General features: G+C 46.2%; 1 protein-coding gene across 1 annotated transcript in view; it reads right to left on the reverse strand.

The window, feature by feature from the left end:
* The window catches only part of LOC102103401 (uncharacterized), a 71,601-nt gene extending 60,623 nt beyond the window's left edge, over nt 1–10,978 (reverse strand). The window contains exon 1 of the mRNA XM_005532809.3: nt 10,372–10,978. Coding sequence (XP_005532866.2) covers nt 10,372–10,476 — 105 coding nt within the window. The 5' untranslated portion in view covers nt 10,477–10,978. The remainder of the gene's footprint in view (nt 1–10,371) is intronic.
* Between the last annotated feature and the right edge of the window lie 5,402 nt (nt 10,979–16,380).

Raw genomic sequence — 16,380 nt, forward strand, 5'->3', positions numbered from 1 at the left:
AAGGGTTCTCTGGAAAACAAAAATCTATACATGGGTGATTTTTTAAGCCTCTAAATTATTTCAGTTTATGTTCTTCACACCACATACCTCTGTTCTTTCCTCTTAATTAGCTTTTGGCCATAGAACTTTATTCCCTTGAAATAACCAACTCATAGGAATAAAGAGAAAAATTATTAAAAAAAAAAAACAAGATGCACACAGAAGAATAGTCTGGCTGCAGACAACTGTCTGGAACAGCCACTTGGCTTTGTGTGTAATAACTGGGTGACAGGATATGAAAGGATTATTTTATATTTTTCCAGCTTACATCCAGACACACTCTCAGCAAACTGGAGAACCTAGCTGCCTGTCTGGCACCTTTCCTTAAGATGGGAAATTACCCATTCAACCAGAGGAAATTTTATTCTCATCTTATGCCCATATAGAGCTTGGCAGATTGTGTCATGCCAAGAAGTAAGGACATCAGTCAAATAAAAACCAGCATGCATCATGAAAACAATGTGACCCCATTAGGAAGGAGTAAAATGAGACAGATTGCTGAATAAAATAGATGTGAAGGGATAGGATCTTTGTGCTATCAGCAACTCAAATTGTGTGATCTCCTTGAAATCCTGGCTCAAAACCAGGTTTGTAGCCCAGACAAATCAGTTAATCAGCTACCAACCAATAATTTGGTCCCTAGATATATCAGAAACCAAGGCCCACCTATTCTCATTGTGGACGTTTATGAATATTGAGGTATTTGGACGTCTCCCATCCTTTTGTAAATCTAGATTTAGATAAGGACCATCTACCCTGAAGTTAGGCAACAAACCTCAGGTGAACCTATCCATGAAATGGGAGACATGATTAATAAAAGCCTCCTCTGGAGACCTAAACTCAGGCATTGGTTTCCTTTTCCTCCTTAGAAAGTGTTTAAAGCCCTGAACTCATATCTCATATAGCCTGATGCTGGAACTAGAATGAGAAAGTGAGTTGTTGGGGGCTAGGCTTCCTTCCTTTAGTTCTGGCTCACCTGTAGAATTTTTATCCATTAGTTGCGAGGAAAACCTGATTGCTGGTACTTGGTGGGTACCTGAGAAACACAAAGAGATTGGCTGGGCCCAGGGGGGAAGGGGGGACAGGAAAAAGGGAGGGCAGGGACAGTTTTAATGGTTTCTTCAGCTTCATAGGACACTTTTGCTGGGAACTGTTGCTGTGGGGAGAAGGGAATTTGCCATCACCCAGATGGAGGTGCTGCTTCTTCTTCTCCTTTGTTGGTGGGGCTCACATCTCTTGCCCTGCCAGGACATGCCAGTGCCAGCCACTGCTATGGAGCTGCTGATACACCTCATCCATCAGCCCAGGATCTCAGCTCATTCCTGCTCTTCCAGCTGAGTGTTCCTCGGAGCCCTGCAGGAGCACCGGGACTGGCTGCCCGAGGGGTTTGTGAAGCAAAGCCTCTCCTCCATCCCTTCCCGTCTCAGCCGAGAAGGCTGTCACAGGGTCCCTGGTTCTGTTTCGTTGTTAACTCTGTAGTTATTGTTGTTTGTGTGCTTTGTTATATATACTAGTAAAGAACTGTTATTCCTATCCCCAGATCTCTGCCTGAGAGCCTCTTGATTTCAGAATTATAATAATTCAGAGGGAGGGGGTCTACATTTTCATTCCAAGGGAGGCTCCTGCTCTCCCTAGCAGACACCTGTCTTCTAAAACCTAGACATGAATCCAGGCAAAGCTGGAAAGGCCTTTTCTCAGGTATGTTTGCTGGGTAGAAAGACCAACCAACCCAGTCATGCTGTTTGATGAAGGCAGCCCACAGCCTACCGGGCTACCATGCCTTAGGGATACCAACCCAGGTTTCACTGCCTCTCCTCACTCACAACACTCATCTGAAGGGTGCATGCCAGTGGAGCACAGACATCAATCTGTTCCCAGCACCACAGCTCAGGTCTTGGCAACCTGAAGTTCTCTGCAGCAGGATGAGCCTGGATGATGAGCTGTCTGGAGAAGAGTGACAGGGGCTGAGAGGGCTAGAAATAAAGAAACAAGGGGATGGTCCACACCAGCTGCTTTGTAAAGCACAGAATCTTCTTTTGGCTTTTAGCCCCTGCCACCCTTAGATGACATTCTGCTGTACTAACACAGAATAACTAGAAAGAACGAGGATTTAGATTACTGCACATGCAGTCATGTGACAGCTTTGGTACAAATTTACCAAGTAAAATACTTTGTTACATGCAAATCCAATGGGAAGTTTCCATAAGCAACCATGGTATTTCACCCTCCATGAAGCCATCAATGGTGGACCAGATAACTAATCATGTGAGTTCTTCACAAGAGTACTCTGTTGTGGCATTCCCATTCTGCTAGAGCTTCTCAGTAGGACAACAGCAGAAGTTCAGCCAGCTGAGCACTTGGTGTGCTACAGTGACTACAAATGAGATTAAGAAAAAAAAAACCTCCCACAAAAAAACTACTTATCATGTAATATCTGCTCTCCCTGATCAGCCAGCTCCCAAGATGCCCCAGCCTAAAAATGCCTGTCCTACAAAAACCGATCAATTCAGTGTGACATATAGACTGAGGATGCCAGGTCTTTGTCCAAACAGACCAGCTTATGGCAGAGAGGAGGTTATAAAGGCACAAAAAGCAAGAACACAGCAAGAGAAGGAAGAAATGCCTAGAGACACCCTGAGCTGTCCACCCCCAAGGAGTAACCATGCTGATCCAGAAGAAACTTTCTTTGAACTGTGCTTCACCTGCTTGCTGCATCCCCACGTCTTGGGTAGCCCTGTGCCCACACTGGCATGGAGACAGCTCTGCATAGGCCACACTGGGCCATACATACTTTACATCAACTTTCAGGCCTGGGTCACAGCAGAGTTCACAGCACAGGTAATGCTTCCAGAGCACATAAAGATCACAACTAGCTGGCTTTTCTCTAAATCCTTGCCTGGGTGTTCACACTGAGTACTTGTGGATGGTTCTGATGCCTATTCGCAAACACCTTGTCTGGCTGACTGCTGGTCACCGGTGGCAGGAGAACAAACAGGCACTGCCCACGGCCACGTACAGCAGCTCCTGCGGCAGAGCACGGCCAAGCACACACACATACCTGTGATGTCGGTTGCTAGGAAGTGCTGGATCACCCGGCAACCTGAATCCCACTCAATAGGAGAACAGGGGCTACAGATAAAGGCACGGGGGTGGGAGGGGTTGGCACTGTCTACAATGTGTGTGGGAGTGTTACTTCCCGCTGAAAAGGGAATACAGCCCTTGGCTCCCGTTCTGAGGAATCCCAACATTGCTGTGACCCCAGGCATGCTCCAGGAACAGCCAGGGAAGCTGGCCAGGCTGACACAATACAGCAGAGTGGTGCCCTGCCCACCCACCACTCCACAGAACTCTCCTTAACAGATGCAAGCCTTGCTTTTTACTATAAAAAGCGGTAAACCCACTTTTTTGTGAAAGCCATATAATTAAAATAAATAATAACCTCGTTCTGCTTTCTATTTTCACCTCAACTATGAGTTCTTTTCATGCCCAAAAAGACATTTAGCATCCCAAACAGTGCAACAAATTTGCAACTTGTAGGAGAATGCAGGACAGCAGGAAATACAGAACGGCACTATCCAGCAAAGAAAAATAATCAGTTATCACTGAAATCCCAAGGTTAAATATATAGCTTTATAATATTGATTTTTTTAATACTGACTTTTCAGAATTCAGTTTTTCATTCAGATAAAAACCAATAATTGGGAAATACAAGGAAAACTAATGAGATTTCTTTGTGCCTTTGGGAGGTGGACTTTTTTATAAGCTAGCCATCATTTCCTATCAGTCATAAAGGCCAGCTGAGAGAATGTCTTAACAAACTACCCCAATGCCAATGAATGCCCCATGATGCTGTATTTGCAGTATCTGTAAATTTTCTGAAGTACCACTCTTAAGAATTAAGTCATTACAGGAGATTATCAGTGCTAAATGTCTGCACAGAAAAGATGACAACCCTTAAAGATTCAGACCTTCAAGCCAAGTAGAAAGAATCGCAAACCTATTATTTTACAGTGCCTCAAGCAGAAATCTCAAAAACCTGAGGCTTAAAGTGGCTGGGATTGCCTGTTCTATTCTTTGCCTTAGCTAAGTATCTATCACAGCATTTCTAACCCACTAACATACATATTTTCAGTCCAAATTATCACAAGCCTAACTTAAGGCATATTCATAGATACTCCGTAAGTCACAACTGTAATTACACACTTGGATTCATGTGTTTTTGTCTTTCCTGAGATTACAACAAACCAGAAGCATCTAACATAACCAGCTGATGTAACAGGAAGAAAAGCAAAGTTTCAATGTAAAACAGAGTCCTGCAGCTCTAGAGGAATTAACCTGTTTGGTGGCATCTGCTGAAAAAGCTACAAAGGAGAGAAAACCTACCTACACTGCAGCAGACAAAGCTAAATTTTCCCTGTGTCAAGCTGAAGACCCGTGACACATGGCAAACAATCAGCCCAAAGAAATCAGTCTGTCCTCATTCATAGTAAGCCTGAGCACTTATGCAGATCTTTCAAAGCATACTAACTGTGCATCATCAATAATAATGGTACTCCACTCTTTTTTTTTGGTCTAAGGAGAAAAAAAAATAATGCTCCCTGCTCTAAAGAGTAACAAGCTACTACAGGGACATGATTGCAGAAGTCACTGCCTGCAAGCTTGACGTTCACTTTGCACAGACAGCTGAATCCCCTTCATACAGGCAGGATGAAGATGACTCCCAGTTGCCTGTCAGGGCTGGCCAGCCAGACCAGAGTCTCATAGCAGATTCCAGATACAGACGCCTGTAGAAAATAACTCAGATGACCTTCTGGCCCCCAGTGCTGTGTATGCACACATATACACTGCAAGGGTACATGAAGAGAACTGACACTAGTGGCTTTGTTAGTACCTAGCACACAATTCCCTTTCAGCAAGTATAAGGCTAAAGTTTTGCAGAAGAGAAACAGTTATCTGTTGCCAGAACACTCACATATGATCTTGTATCACTGATCAACATTAAAGAACTGACAAACATGTCTGTATTATCTCTGCCCAAGACAAAGTATCTAAGTAATTTAACAACTTTTGTGGATTAGAACATCAGTTGTATCACCTCCAAAGTTGTTTGTGTCAACAGCAAAGTTAGAATGAAATTGCCACCTTTAAAGTGCTCAGTTTTCTTTAGCTGCATGTTCCAGCCAGTTAATTTTTTAATACACCACAATCCAACTGTTTCATTCGGATAACACCTAGGGCCACTAATTAAGGGCTTAGTTTGACTGGCAATGTACAGACTTGTTCTAGCCAGATGCTCCCTGCCTGAAGGAGCTTGCTTGCAAGCAAAGCTCAGGAAACAGACACTCACACTTTAGCCACTAGATAAATAGCAAGGCCCCAAGACTTAAAGAGAAACTTGGAAGAAACACATTTGTGTGAGAGACCCCTACCCCAAACAGTGGGGATGAATAAGACATATGATTTGCAGAAAGACGATGAAGCTGGTTAGAGAACACTTTTAAGGGCTCAATATCAGTACACCATCACAAACCCACATGCAAGCCCAAGATATGCATTTCAAAAGCTCCTTGATCAGCCTGACTTAATAGTTCAGAAAGTGCTTCTCAGGGCTACAAGTCTAAAACTGTGAAAGAAAATAATAAAAAAACTACACTAGACTGTAATATTGGACAACTAACATGAAAAATAAAATTAGGCCTTGCCTTACAGGCCCCTCTCACTTTCCTGGTTTGAAGCATTTCACTACAATATATAGCTGAATACACTTCCCTGATCTCACTTTTTTCTCCTGTGTCATCTGCTCTGGAACAGAGCCAGCTGCCAGTTGTTACCAAAGATGACCCCTAACCTGTAAAGCCAGATCCACTTCTGGCCAGAAGCAGTTAAAAAGGTTCCTGAATCTGTAGCAAATATTCCTAAATAGAAAAAATTCCTAATCTCTAGCAAATAACACCAGGCCATTGAAGCAAGAGGTAGACCAAAGACTGAGGCACTAGGCAATGCCCTCTCCTTTCTTGAATTTTGCCACATAAGCTGAAGGTTGAAGAGCTGAAGCTCTTAAGCTAACAGGCTGTGCTATCAACTACAAGAGCTCAGGAGCGAACATGCTGACCCTGCTACAGGGGCACAAGTATCCAATGGAAAGACACATAGGAAAACTTGACATCCTCAAGTTCACAGGCCCTGATAAGATGCTTCCACAGATGTTGAGAAAGCTGGCAAATACCACAGCTAGGCCATTCATGATCATCTTTGAAAGGCTGTGGCAATCAGGAGAGGTGCCTGACAATGGCAAAAAGCAAATGTTATCCCGGTCCTCAAAAAAGGCAACAATTAGGAATCAGAGAACTACCAGCCAGTCTGCCTCACCTCAATACCTAGAAATGTAATGGAACCCCTCATTCTGGAAGCCATGTCTATCCACACGGATGACAAGGAGTAGTCAGCATGAATTTACCAATTGCATGCCTGACAAACCAAATTACCTTCTTCAATGAAACAACTACCTGGCTGGATAAAGGGAGAGTGTAGACATTGTCTGTGCTGACTTCAGCAAGACTTTCAACACTGTCTTTCATAACATCCTCATAGGCAAACTCAGGAAGTGCAGACTGGATGAGTGGACAGTGAGGTGGACTGAGAATTGGCTGTTGGTCATAACCAGTGGCACACGGTCTGGCTGAAGGCCTGTCATTAGTGTATTCCCCAAGGTTCAATACTGGGCCCAATATTGTTTAACTCATTTGTCAATGACTTGGATGAAGGGGCAGATGCCTCCTCAGCAAGTTCACTGATAACACAAATCTGGGAGGAGTGGTTGATACCCCAGAGGACTCTGCAGCCCCTGAGAAGGACAGGCTGGAGAGATGGGCAGAGATGAACCTTCTGAAATTCAACAGAGGTAAATGCTTCCTGCACCTGGGGAAGAATAACCCCATGGACCTGGCACAGGCTCAGGTGCTGGAAAGGAGCTCTGTGGAGAAGGACCTGTGGTTCCTGGTGGACAACAAGCCATCCATGAGCCAGCAGTGTGCCCTGTGGCCAAGGAGGCTGATGGTATCCTGGGGTGCATTAGGAAGAGCATTTTGCCGACAGGTTGAAGGAGGTGATCCTGCCCCTCTATTCAGCCCTGGTGAAATACACTTGGAGTGCTGTGTTCTGGGCTCCTCAGTACAAGAGAGACACGGAGCTCCTGAGTGGGTCCAGTGGAGGGTAACAAAGATGATTAAGGGACTGGAACATCTCTCTTACCAGGAAAGACTGAGGGAACTGGGCCTGGTCAGTCTCAAAAAGAGGCAACTGAGAGGGAATCTCATCAATGTATATAAATACTTAAAGAGGGCGTGTCAAGAAGATGGAGCCAGGCTCCTCTCAGTGGTGCTGAGCAATAGGACAAGGGGCAACAGGCAGGAACAGATGCACAGGAAGTTCCACCTGAACACAAGGAAGAGCTCCTTTACTTTGTGTGTGACCAAGCCCAGAGAGGTTGTGGAGTCTCCCTCACTGGAGATAGTCAAGAACTGTCTGGACACAATCCCGTACCATGTGCTCTAGTATGACCCTGCTTGAGCAGGGAGCCTGGAACAGATGATCCACTGTGACCCCTTCCAATCTTACCCATTCTGGGATTCTGTGAAGCAAGGCCAGCTGTCTTCCAAAGCAAGGCATTCAAATTTGAACCCTAACTATCACACTTGACAGCCCAGCCACCCTTATCAGAAACTGCCGTCTGAACAGGCTAACCCAACAGTGAAGTGTTGAAGAGTCAGTCCCTCCCTTCCCACCATGGTAACTTCTGGTGAAAGGGAAATAAAGGGACACTTTCTGAGACATACCAGCACATCTCTTGAGTCAAAGTCCTCTGAGTGGCCCTAGTTGTCAACTCCCTAAAGACCAGCTTTAGAATGTAAAAACAGAAGTCCATTATATCAACACCCAAAGCATGCATATTTTGTGGTTTCTCTTACAGAAGGCCATGGCATCCTCTCAGCTTCTCCACCTGGGGAAAGACTAGGAGGACCTATCACAGCCACACTAAACCAATTTGGGACACATCATGCAAAATTAAAACCTTTACAGTGGGCATAAATTTCATTCTGAGAAGATTCTCAAAGCTTGGATGCCAATCTAAAGTTGGTCTAATCTTCCACACTTGTAAAAATGAGTTGACAATTCACTCAAGGACAGTCTCCTTGGACTTTGGCTAATTTCAGTAAGCTAGAAGGACAACAGCAGCTTGCTTTTCCTTGAGTTTGGGAACTTCCCAAAAAGGTCATAAAGTGATAAAGTGAGTGGGCAATGAAGGAGAAGAGCAGCTAAGCACTCTGTTAGTAAAGCTCAGAAAGCACTTGGTTTGCATAGTGAATGTAGACCAACTCTTACTCTATCCAACCTTGATGCTCATTCTTCACTTACAGGGCTACAGACCTCTACAGACCTGATTCTGTGCTCTCAGCTAACTTTTCACTAAGTTTCAATGACAGCACACAGGACCTTTTAAATAATGCATATACCATACAAGCCAGAATACATACAGACCTGCATAGACACAGACAAGGCCAATAAGGCCAAAGGCTGGTCAATTCCTGGCAGCCCCACATCATGAGGGCAGTAGAGCAAAATGGTACAGGACATGTGGCCTTGACACAGAGTCCATGCACAGCACAGCCACCAGAAGCTTCCACACAGCTCACCCCCTGTGACACCTACCCAGGGTCCGTACCTGAAAGGAGCATTGGTCCAACACCTAAGACAGAGAACTGCACACTCCATTAAGCAATTAGTATGCTGCTGCAAGGTTCAACCAAGGGCAGCTGCACATGGTCCCCAAAGGCCTACAAAACCGATTTAAACCCAGAGGTCACAAGTCTGGCGTTCTGCCCATACACATGTGTACCAGTCATTGTAGCACTCCCCACTGCAGGCTTCAAAGACAGCCCTGATGGGCTACACATTAACCTTGCAAGCAAGGCATAGTGCAAGCTTAACTTTCTCCACTAAGCCTGCAAAAATGCAGACCACCTGACTGGAGCACAAAACCTTGGCACTAACATGAACAAAATGGCTGCAGATGCCCACTCAATGCACATTTTCCTGCATGTTTCCAAGCATCCTGAAGGCCTCTGAGAGCTCCTTCCAAAGATTCTCACAGTTTCACAACCTGAAGCCCCAAGAGATAAACAATAAAGCTAAAGGAGATTGCAACCATAAGGCCCAGAAACATTGTTAAAATAAACCCTCACTGCCTCTGCAGATAGTATGCACTGAATCAATCCACTACAACCTAAAGCACTGCCCTTATTTTACTTCCAAAAATAAAATCTAACCCTGCCTCCCCTGAGAGCCACAGAATGTACAATCCCCGAAGGAAGTACAGCAAACTTTGTTAGAAACAGTGCTGATGTTTCATCAAAGCTGCCGTCAGCCTGTCCAGAGTGACTGCGCAGAAGTGCAGCCACACGGCAATGAGCCTCTGTGTAACACATACAAAAGAATCCACTGGAGTCTGATATACAGATCCCCAGCCCCCAACTCAGGCAACGAGGGCTGCTACTTTTCCCAGATCCCTTCTTTAATTTGGGGCCATGTGCTACACTTCCCACAGTACTGGTGCTAATCCAGAGTAACTGCTGATTTCAGGGGGTATCCCTTGGTTCACAACGATTTTGCCAATCAGGACTGGGTATTTTTTTTCTCATTCGTCATGGCTCCATTTTTATCCCGTGGTACATGGCTCAAAAATTCCTCTTTATATTTGGCAGGAAGTGCTTAGACAGTTCTTATCCTGAATCTGTGGTCCTCAGTTTTATTTTAAATATTAAAAAAGGATGTAAGAAGAATCTGGAAAGGCATGGGTCAATGCAATGATCCAGCCTGCAAACTGGCCTTCAGGACCACACAAGAGAGAAATGCAAATAATGAGCTGAAAGACATTTCAGGTAAATCATGTTTGTACAGTACCTAGCACAGTGTGATTCTGGCCTGGAGAAGGCTGGGAGGCTACAGATTGCACACGTCCAAAGGTATCTAGGCAAATGCCTACACAGTTAAATATGAATCCCATCAAAAGGAAAACATTCTAAATAACAGACAGATACACCTGTCTTCATACACCTTTCTGTATTATCTGAATTGTGCAGGATAATTCTGAGTGCAACAGAACGGGACTTTAAGTAACGGAAATACAGCCTAGGCCAGTTCCTCCTGAGCACACTGGCTGAGAGGAAACTGACCCAGCATAAAAAACACTGCAAGTTTCCAGCTTCTCAAGGCCCTCTTAGTAGCCACCTGAAGGGGATAAAAAACAACCGAGACAAAGCCGGCTTTTCTTACCTTTAGCTGGAAAGACTGAATTTCGTTCAAACTCTGGTTCCTGAGCTTTTTGGTGAGGATCTTCAGCATGGTACAAATCCGAGGAGCCAAGAAAGGGTTAAGCATACACACACGCACGCATCCGCATCTGCCGCGCCGCTGCCCCTACGTTCGGCGGAGCTGCGCGGAGCTCGCATCCAGCACCCCAGGTACACGGCGGCAGGGCACGGCTCCCAGCTGTGCCCCCTTCCCTACGCCACCGTACCCTGTCCTACAGCCCTTCCCGCTGGGAGGCAAAGGGAATCCCTCTCCAAAGCCTACAGAAAAAAACTGATCACCAAACTTCCTCTGCCTTCCACCCCCTCCCCAGTTACGCTTCAGAAAGGAGGGAGGTACCAGCTGGCAGCGTGCTACAGGGGACAAGAGACACTCGTCGCAGAGTGCTCACTGCGGGACGGCAGAGCATCCTGGGCGAGGTGCCGGGCTCCGCTCATGGCAGCGTTCCCGCCCAGCCAGCCCCAGGTGAGCATCGGGCATCGCGCCCCGCCGCTGCCGCTGCCGCTGCCCCACGGCTCCTCCGGCACCGCCGCCACGGGAAACTTGTAACAAGCGGCGCGGCAGCAGCGCAGCACGCTGGCCCGACGTGGAGGGACGGGGCGGGACGGGGCGGGGACTCCGCTTAAAGGGTCACCGGCCCTTCCCAGCCACCGGCGTTCCTTGAGTCCCCGACCTGGGCGGGCTCTGCTCGGGATGTAGCGGAGTAGTAGCTGCCTCTGCGCTACCCCATCCTGACTCGCAATCCAGGGATCCCAAAACGGGATGCCGTGATCTATCTGTCCTGTTCTCCGATTCAGAGCACAGATCCGTAGGGAGGGCTCGTGGGTCCTGTCCCGAGTCCCTTGAACTTGAAGTCCCGGGAGTCCCTTGAAGTCCCGGGAACTTGCGTGGGGTCTGCAGCAGCGGGGAAGCTCGCCACAGCCTTTCCCCACAGAAGCGCAGGCGCTGCTGCACCAACTCCTGCTGCACCAGCTATCCTCGGACACAAGCAAGATGCCCCATTTCCGAGCCAGTCCTCCATCACCTCCCTGGCAAAATAGTCAGGAAAATTATCAAGGACTGACTGATAGGCTCCCAGCCACCCTGAACCCACAAGAAGCCGCCGACATGTTTGCCAGCAGTAACAACAAAGGGCTCCGTTCCAGCGATGAACTCCCCGTGTCCAGGTGAAAGGTCCGTTTTACCCATTACCGGTCCCTTGAGGACAGCAGAGCCTTCTGTCCCAACCTTTCTCCTGGGACAAGCTAGAAAGCATTGCAGAGATCTGTGCTTCTGTACAAATTCCAGAGGAGCAAAAGCTGGTTGACTGTGGGCTCCCAGTTCTCAGCCAGCAGGCCTGTAAGAAGATAAGGAAAGAGCACTCCTAAAGTGGTGAGTGTGGAAAAGAGAGAGCACATCTTTGCTGCAGGGGGAAAGGGCCTCAGTTCAGCTTCACTTAGCGAAGTGTTTTTTTTCATGAAGGAGTAAAACAAGCAGAGTCTGAGCCAGAAAACAAAATTTTTGCTTTATAGACAGTGTCTTCTTAGAAGATGTCTGCAGTAGGACACTGTCTCAGCTGTTAAACCATACATGTTCTGTGAGTTCTGCATTCACATCATGGACTTGTTTTCACCTATTTTTCCCCCAGTTCATACCAAATTGAAATCACAGTCCAACTTTATGACTCTAAACCACCACATATTGCTATAGGTACTTCTGCCTTTCCTACTGCATGAATTAAAACAAACAGGGAATAGTGCACATGAGCAGATTACTAGTCTGGCATCCTGCATCCAACAGGAGGGAGTAAAATGCCAACTGAAACCAGAAATCCTCCAGAGATATACAACAATATATTTAATGCTAGATAAGAATTATTCCTGGGACCTAACCAATAACCAGTGCATATCTCAAAGTCCAACAACTGAGACTCTCTTATAATTGTTTCCTTTTTTTTTTTTTTTTTTTTTAATATATATGAAGTGAACTTCTCCAAGCCATTATTCATTCCTTATTTCAGCTCTGGAGACACTGGCTGTCCTTGTAATGGTCTGTAAGATATAACCCATAAACCACAGTCAGCTTAAACTACTGTGTATGATTGCTTTCCCATTCAGAGTTCAAGCACTGGGACAGGGACATGCCAGGGCCTAGTTGTTTGTTTCAGAACAGATGAAGCTGAAAAAGCTCCCTGAAACAGTGAAGAGCAGAACCTACTAGCCCAAGTGTAACACATCACAGGTTCTACCTGAGCTCACCCCACCCCACTACACCACAGGACAGCAGTGGGAACCACAGCCTGGTGAGGGGTTTATGCTAGGCCTCCTAAACTGTGGCAGGGCCAGGCCTTCTCAGGGCAAGCAGCAAAAAGAAGTGCTGATGAGGCTTTTTGGGGGCACTTGCAATTTGAGAGAAACTAATAGTACAAATCCTGCTTCTGCAACCTTTACCTGCACATTTCATCAAATAACCTGCAGAGAAGCTGTTTCTTTCTTGCTTTGTATTTCATATGACCAGAATAGCCAGGAGCACCAACTTTGGGTACATCTAGTTCTATTGGAAATCTAGTTATAGACACCTTCTCCCAGTATTTTCTCACACTCTATATTCATGAGCATCTCTGTGTCCCAGCAGACTCAGGAGAAACTCACCCTCAGGTTCCTCCCCAGCTAACCTTGCACCTCACACTGGTGACCATGACCTCTCTCTTCATCCACAACTGCAATGCCAGGAGCAACTGATCGACAGATCACAATCTCTCCATCAATCCACAGCATCCAGCATCTCCTCTGAATGAGGCACGGTGACACACTGCTGCTGCCAGTGACAAGCAATTTAGCAGACCCCCAGAGGAAAAGAAACCCTCAAAGAAAGCAGAGCTACAACCTTTCTCTTAGGTGATCTGTGCTCTGAGGATGAGGCTCAATATGCTGAATGTGTTCCCAGTAGATGACAAGTCACACTGCTGCATCACATAGTGGAAAGAAAGCTCCCTAAGAGGTCTGGAGACATTGTTTCTCCACATACAGGTTGCAGAACACTACTGTGTAACTTCTATGTGAGGATAGCAAAACATTTTCCAGGGACAAGTAATAGTATTATTCCCAAAGAAAAACCCAAGTCAGAGAACATTACTTGACTTTTTGAAAGTCACTGAGAAAAGCTGTGGAAGAGCCAAGAATAGAAGTGGTACCTCCCAGCTGTATGTGCCCAGACTATAAGCTAGCCTGTTACTAGATCAAACTGCTGGAGCTATGCAAAATTTAGTGGTTTCTCTTCCCAAGCATCTCATGTGATCACTCTGCTCTTGTTTTGGTTCCTGTGGGTTTCTCACGCCTGGAATTTTGATCTGCCTACTGTATTCAAACCAAATTTCAAACCTAGTTCAAGTTTCCTCTGGTCACATGATAAAAGCATGAAAAATGCAGCACACAACATTTAGGATAAACCCACATGCCTGCTCCAGCATTTCTTGAAGGAGTCTTTAAGTTCCTCTTGGCCAGACCAGGAGCAGAAAGGAGGCAAGTGGCAAGTTTCCCCTGCAAGAACACATGGCACTGAGGTGACAGGGAGAGGGCAGGGGACTGTGAGCTGAAGCAGGGTACTGATTCACTTCCACGTGTTCCTTCCCACTGCTGCTAGGGGGAAGACATCCCTGGATGTCTCTTGTGCCACATCTTATTTTACCTTGGAGACATTCCTCTGTGGGAATCCTGAGCAAACAATGTAATGGAGAGACAGGCAGTAGTAAGGATTCATTTAATGCACAGATTCTGAGCTGTGTTTTCTGTTGTGCTCAGAGGACAAGCTAATGCTTTCTGCAGTTTATCCTGCCCAGTATTCTGCCAAGGCTAACACTGCCAGATGCAAGAACAGGAATGTGTGTGGGTGCAGAAAGCCTCATTAGGCAGGCCTGGCCAAGCCTTCTGAAAAGTAAAGAGATGCTTTTTTCACCCTTTGAAGTCACCTGGGGATTTTCTTGCCCCTTTATTACACACTGAATCGCTTTTTGGTCTCCTTTTTACACACACTGTGCCACAACATGCTCATGCTGCATCTGTGCATACACTGGGCTGAGCATACCGAGGTTGGAGGGAAAAAAAAAAAACAGCCAGGGAAGAGGTTCAAGTGCCATCTATTGGTGATCTCCCCTCATTACACCGAGGGAGACAAGGTTGAACTGGAAAACGCCATCCATTCCTGCTTACTTATGACCCTAACTGGGTGATGTCCAAGACAGACACTGGAGGTACCGCCAGTGCCAGGCAGGGAAGCAGCATCTGCTAAGACAAATGCTAAAAGAGAATAGAAGGGCAGGAGCACGATGAAAGCTGAGCCTGGAGCTTGCTTGGAGGAAGATGTGGACCCAAAGCCAGGCACACCTTGAATGGTGCTCCAGAGCATGGCCATCCACCAACAGATTCAAACATAGTCCAGTGTATGTAGATAAAGCAGAAGAGAAAGACAATCCACAAAAAAATAATGAGAATTGTTTCCAGAACAGTATGACAGACACCAAGGGCATCAAGCTTTGTCCCTAGGCAGCCATCAATCACTTCTAGCAGGAACCACAGGGCATTCCTTCTCTCAGTGTGTGAACTGCTGAGCCTCTGGGCTCCTCCAGAAGGGATCACCTCTGACTTGGCCTCTGCATAATGTCTGCCTTAACACAGGCCAAACTAAGCTGAGTCCCCACCACATAAACCACAAACCCTCCCTGACCCAGCTGCAGGGGTGAAGCTGCAGTACACACAAGGGCTCTCCAATCTCTGACTGTGTGGTCTTTATACCAGGAGTATGGGACAGGCAGTTGGGAAACACATCCCACACACAAAGGGATCACTAAAGCTGTAAGCAACCAAAGGTTAGAACTGCCTACTGTTAACCTTAAAGGCTACAGACTGTCCCAGAACTGAGGCAGCTGCTGTCATGCAAACACTTTGGCCTTTCAGGGAGAATCAAGAAGAGCTGGTTAAAGGTGGCTGAGGTAGCAGCTATCTGTTCTCTTTTAGATACATATCTTTTAGACTCATCCGAGCAATGAATGACCTAGGACACATGCTTTGGCATACACAGGTTTTGACTGTCATAAAAGAGGAAAAGAAGGAAAAGGAAATTGAAGAGATGCTATTTGATAGAGAAACAGTGACTGTTCCAGCATACGTCACGTGACATACATAAGAAGAAGAGACAATCCTATCAACAGCACTGCTGGGTAGCCCCATCTCTGTTATAATTCCCTTGCTGCCCATTCTCTCCCTGCAAATTTCTTGGGACAATTGGAAAGTCAGCATGTGGCTGATACAACCTAAAAGAGCAGGCCATTTACACCATACTTCTCCTGATGGTACTGCAGACATTCGTTCCTCTGCAATAGGGCCTGGAAGGGTCCCCTAACACCCACTTGGTAACAGGCTGCTGGGACAGCACTCACAGTTTAGCCTGGCCAGGGTAGCAGGGCAGCCTGGCTTCTCAGAAACACAAGGAAAGAGAAGCAATGATTTCTGCTTTGGATAGCTTCCTTCTAATCCCTGGGGAAGAGGAATTGTCTCATCTGACCTTTTTTCCTTCAAATACAGTCACTACAACTTACATCTCTTCCTTTTCAAATGCCTTCTCCATAACAGCTGGGATCACACAATGCTTCTGAGTCCTGCCGTGTAGCCAGAAGAAGTCAGTCCAAAGACAAAAGAAACATCCAGTCTGCCCCCACAGAAAGACCCTACCAGCTCATCAGCTGCCTCAGACTTGACAAAGACAAGAAACCTCAAACTATAATGCTTAGAAGTGCAGCAACAGAGAGAAAGGATATAGGGTCTTGCAAAAATAGAAAACTTAAAAAGCAAAATGAACAGACACAGTCTCTGAAGGGGAAGGGGAAAATATTATTGTGGTTCCTGGTCTGATGGGGGGAAATTCCTCTCTAGAACCTCCTGGCTGCCCAGCCAGCCTCTGAGCTTATCCTAAGTTTATAAATAAAACACAGCGTTCAAC

This window comes from Pseudopodoces humilis, chromosome 3, assembly GCF_049639895.1.
Source record: "Pseudopodoces humilis isolate 2021_Gansu_Grassland_sample_001 chromosome 3, ASM4963989v1, whole genome shotgun sequence".
Classification (NCBI taxonomy): domain Eukaryota; kingdom Metazoa; phylum Chordata; class Aves; order Passeriformes; family Paridae; genus Pseudopodoces; species Pseudopodoces humilis.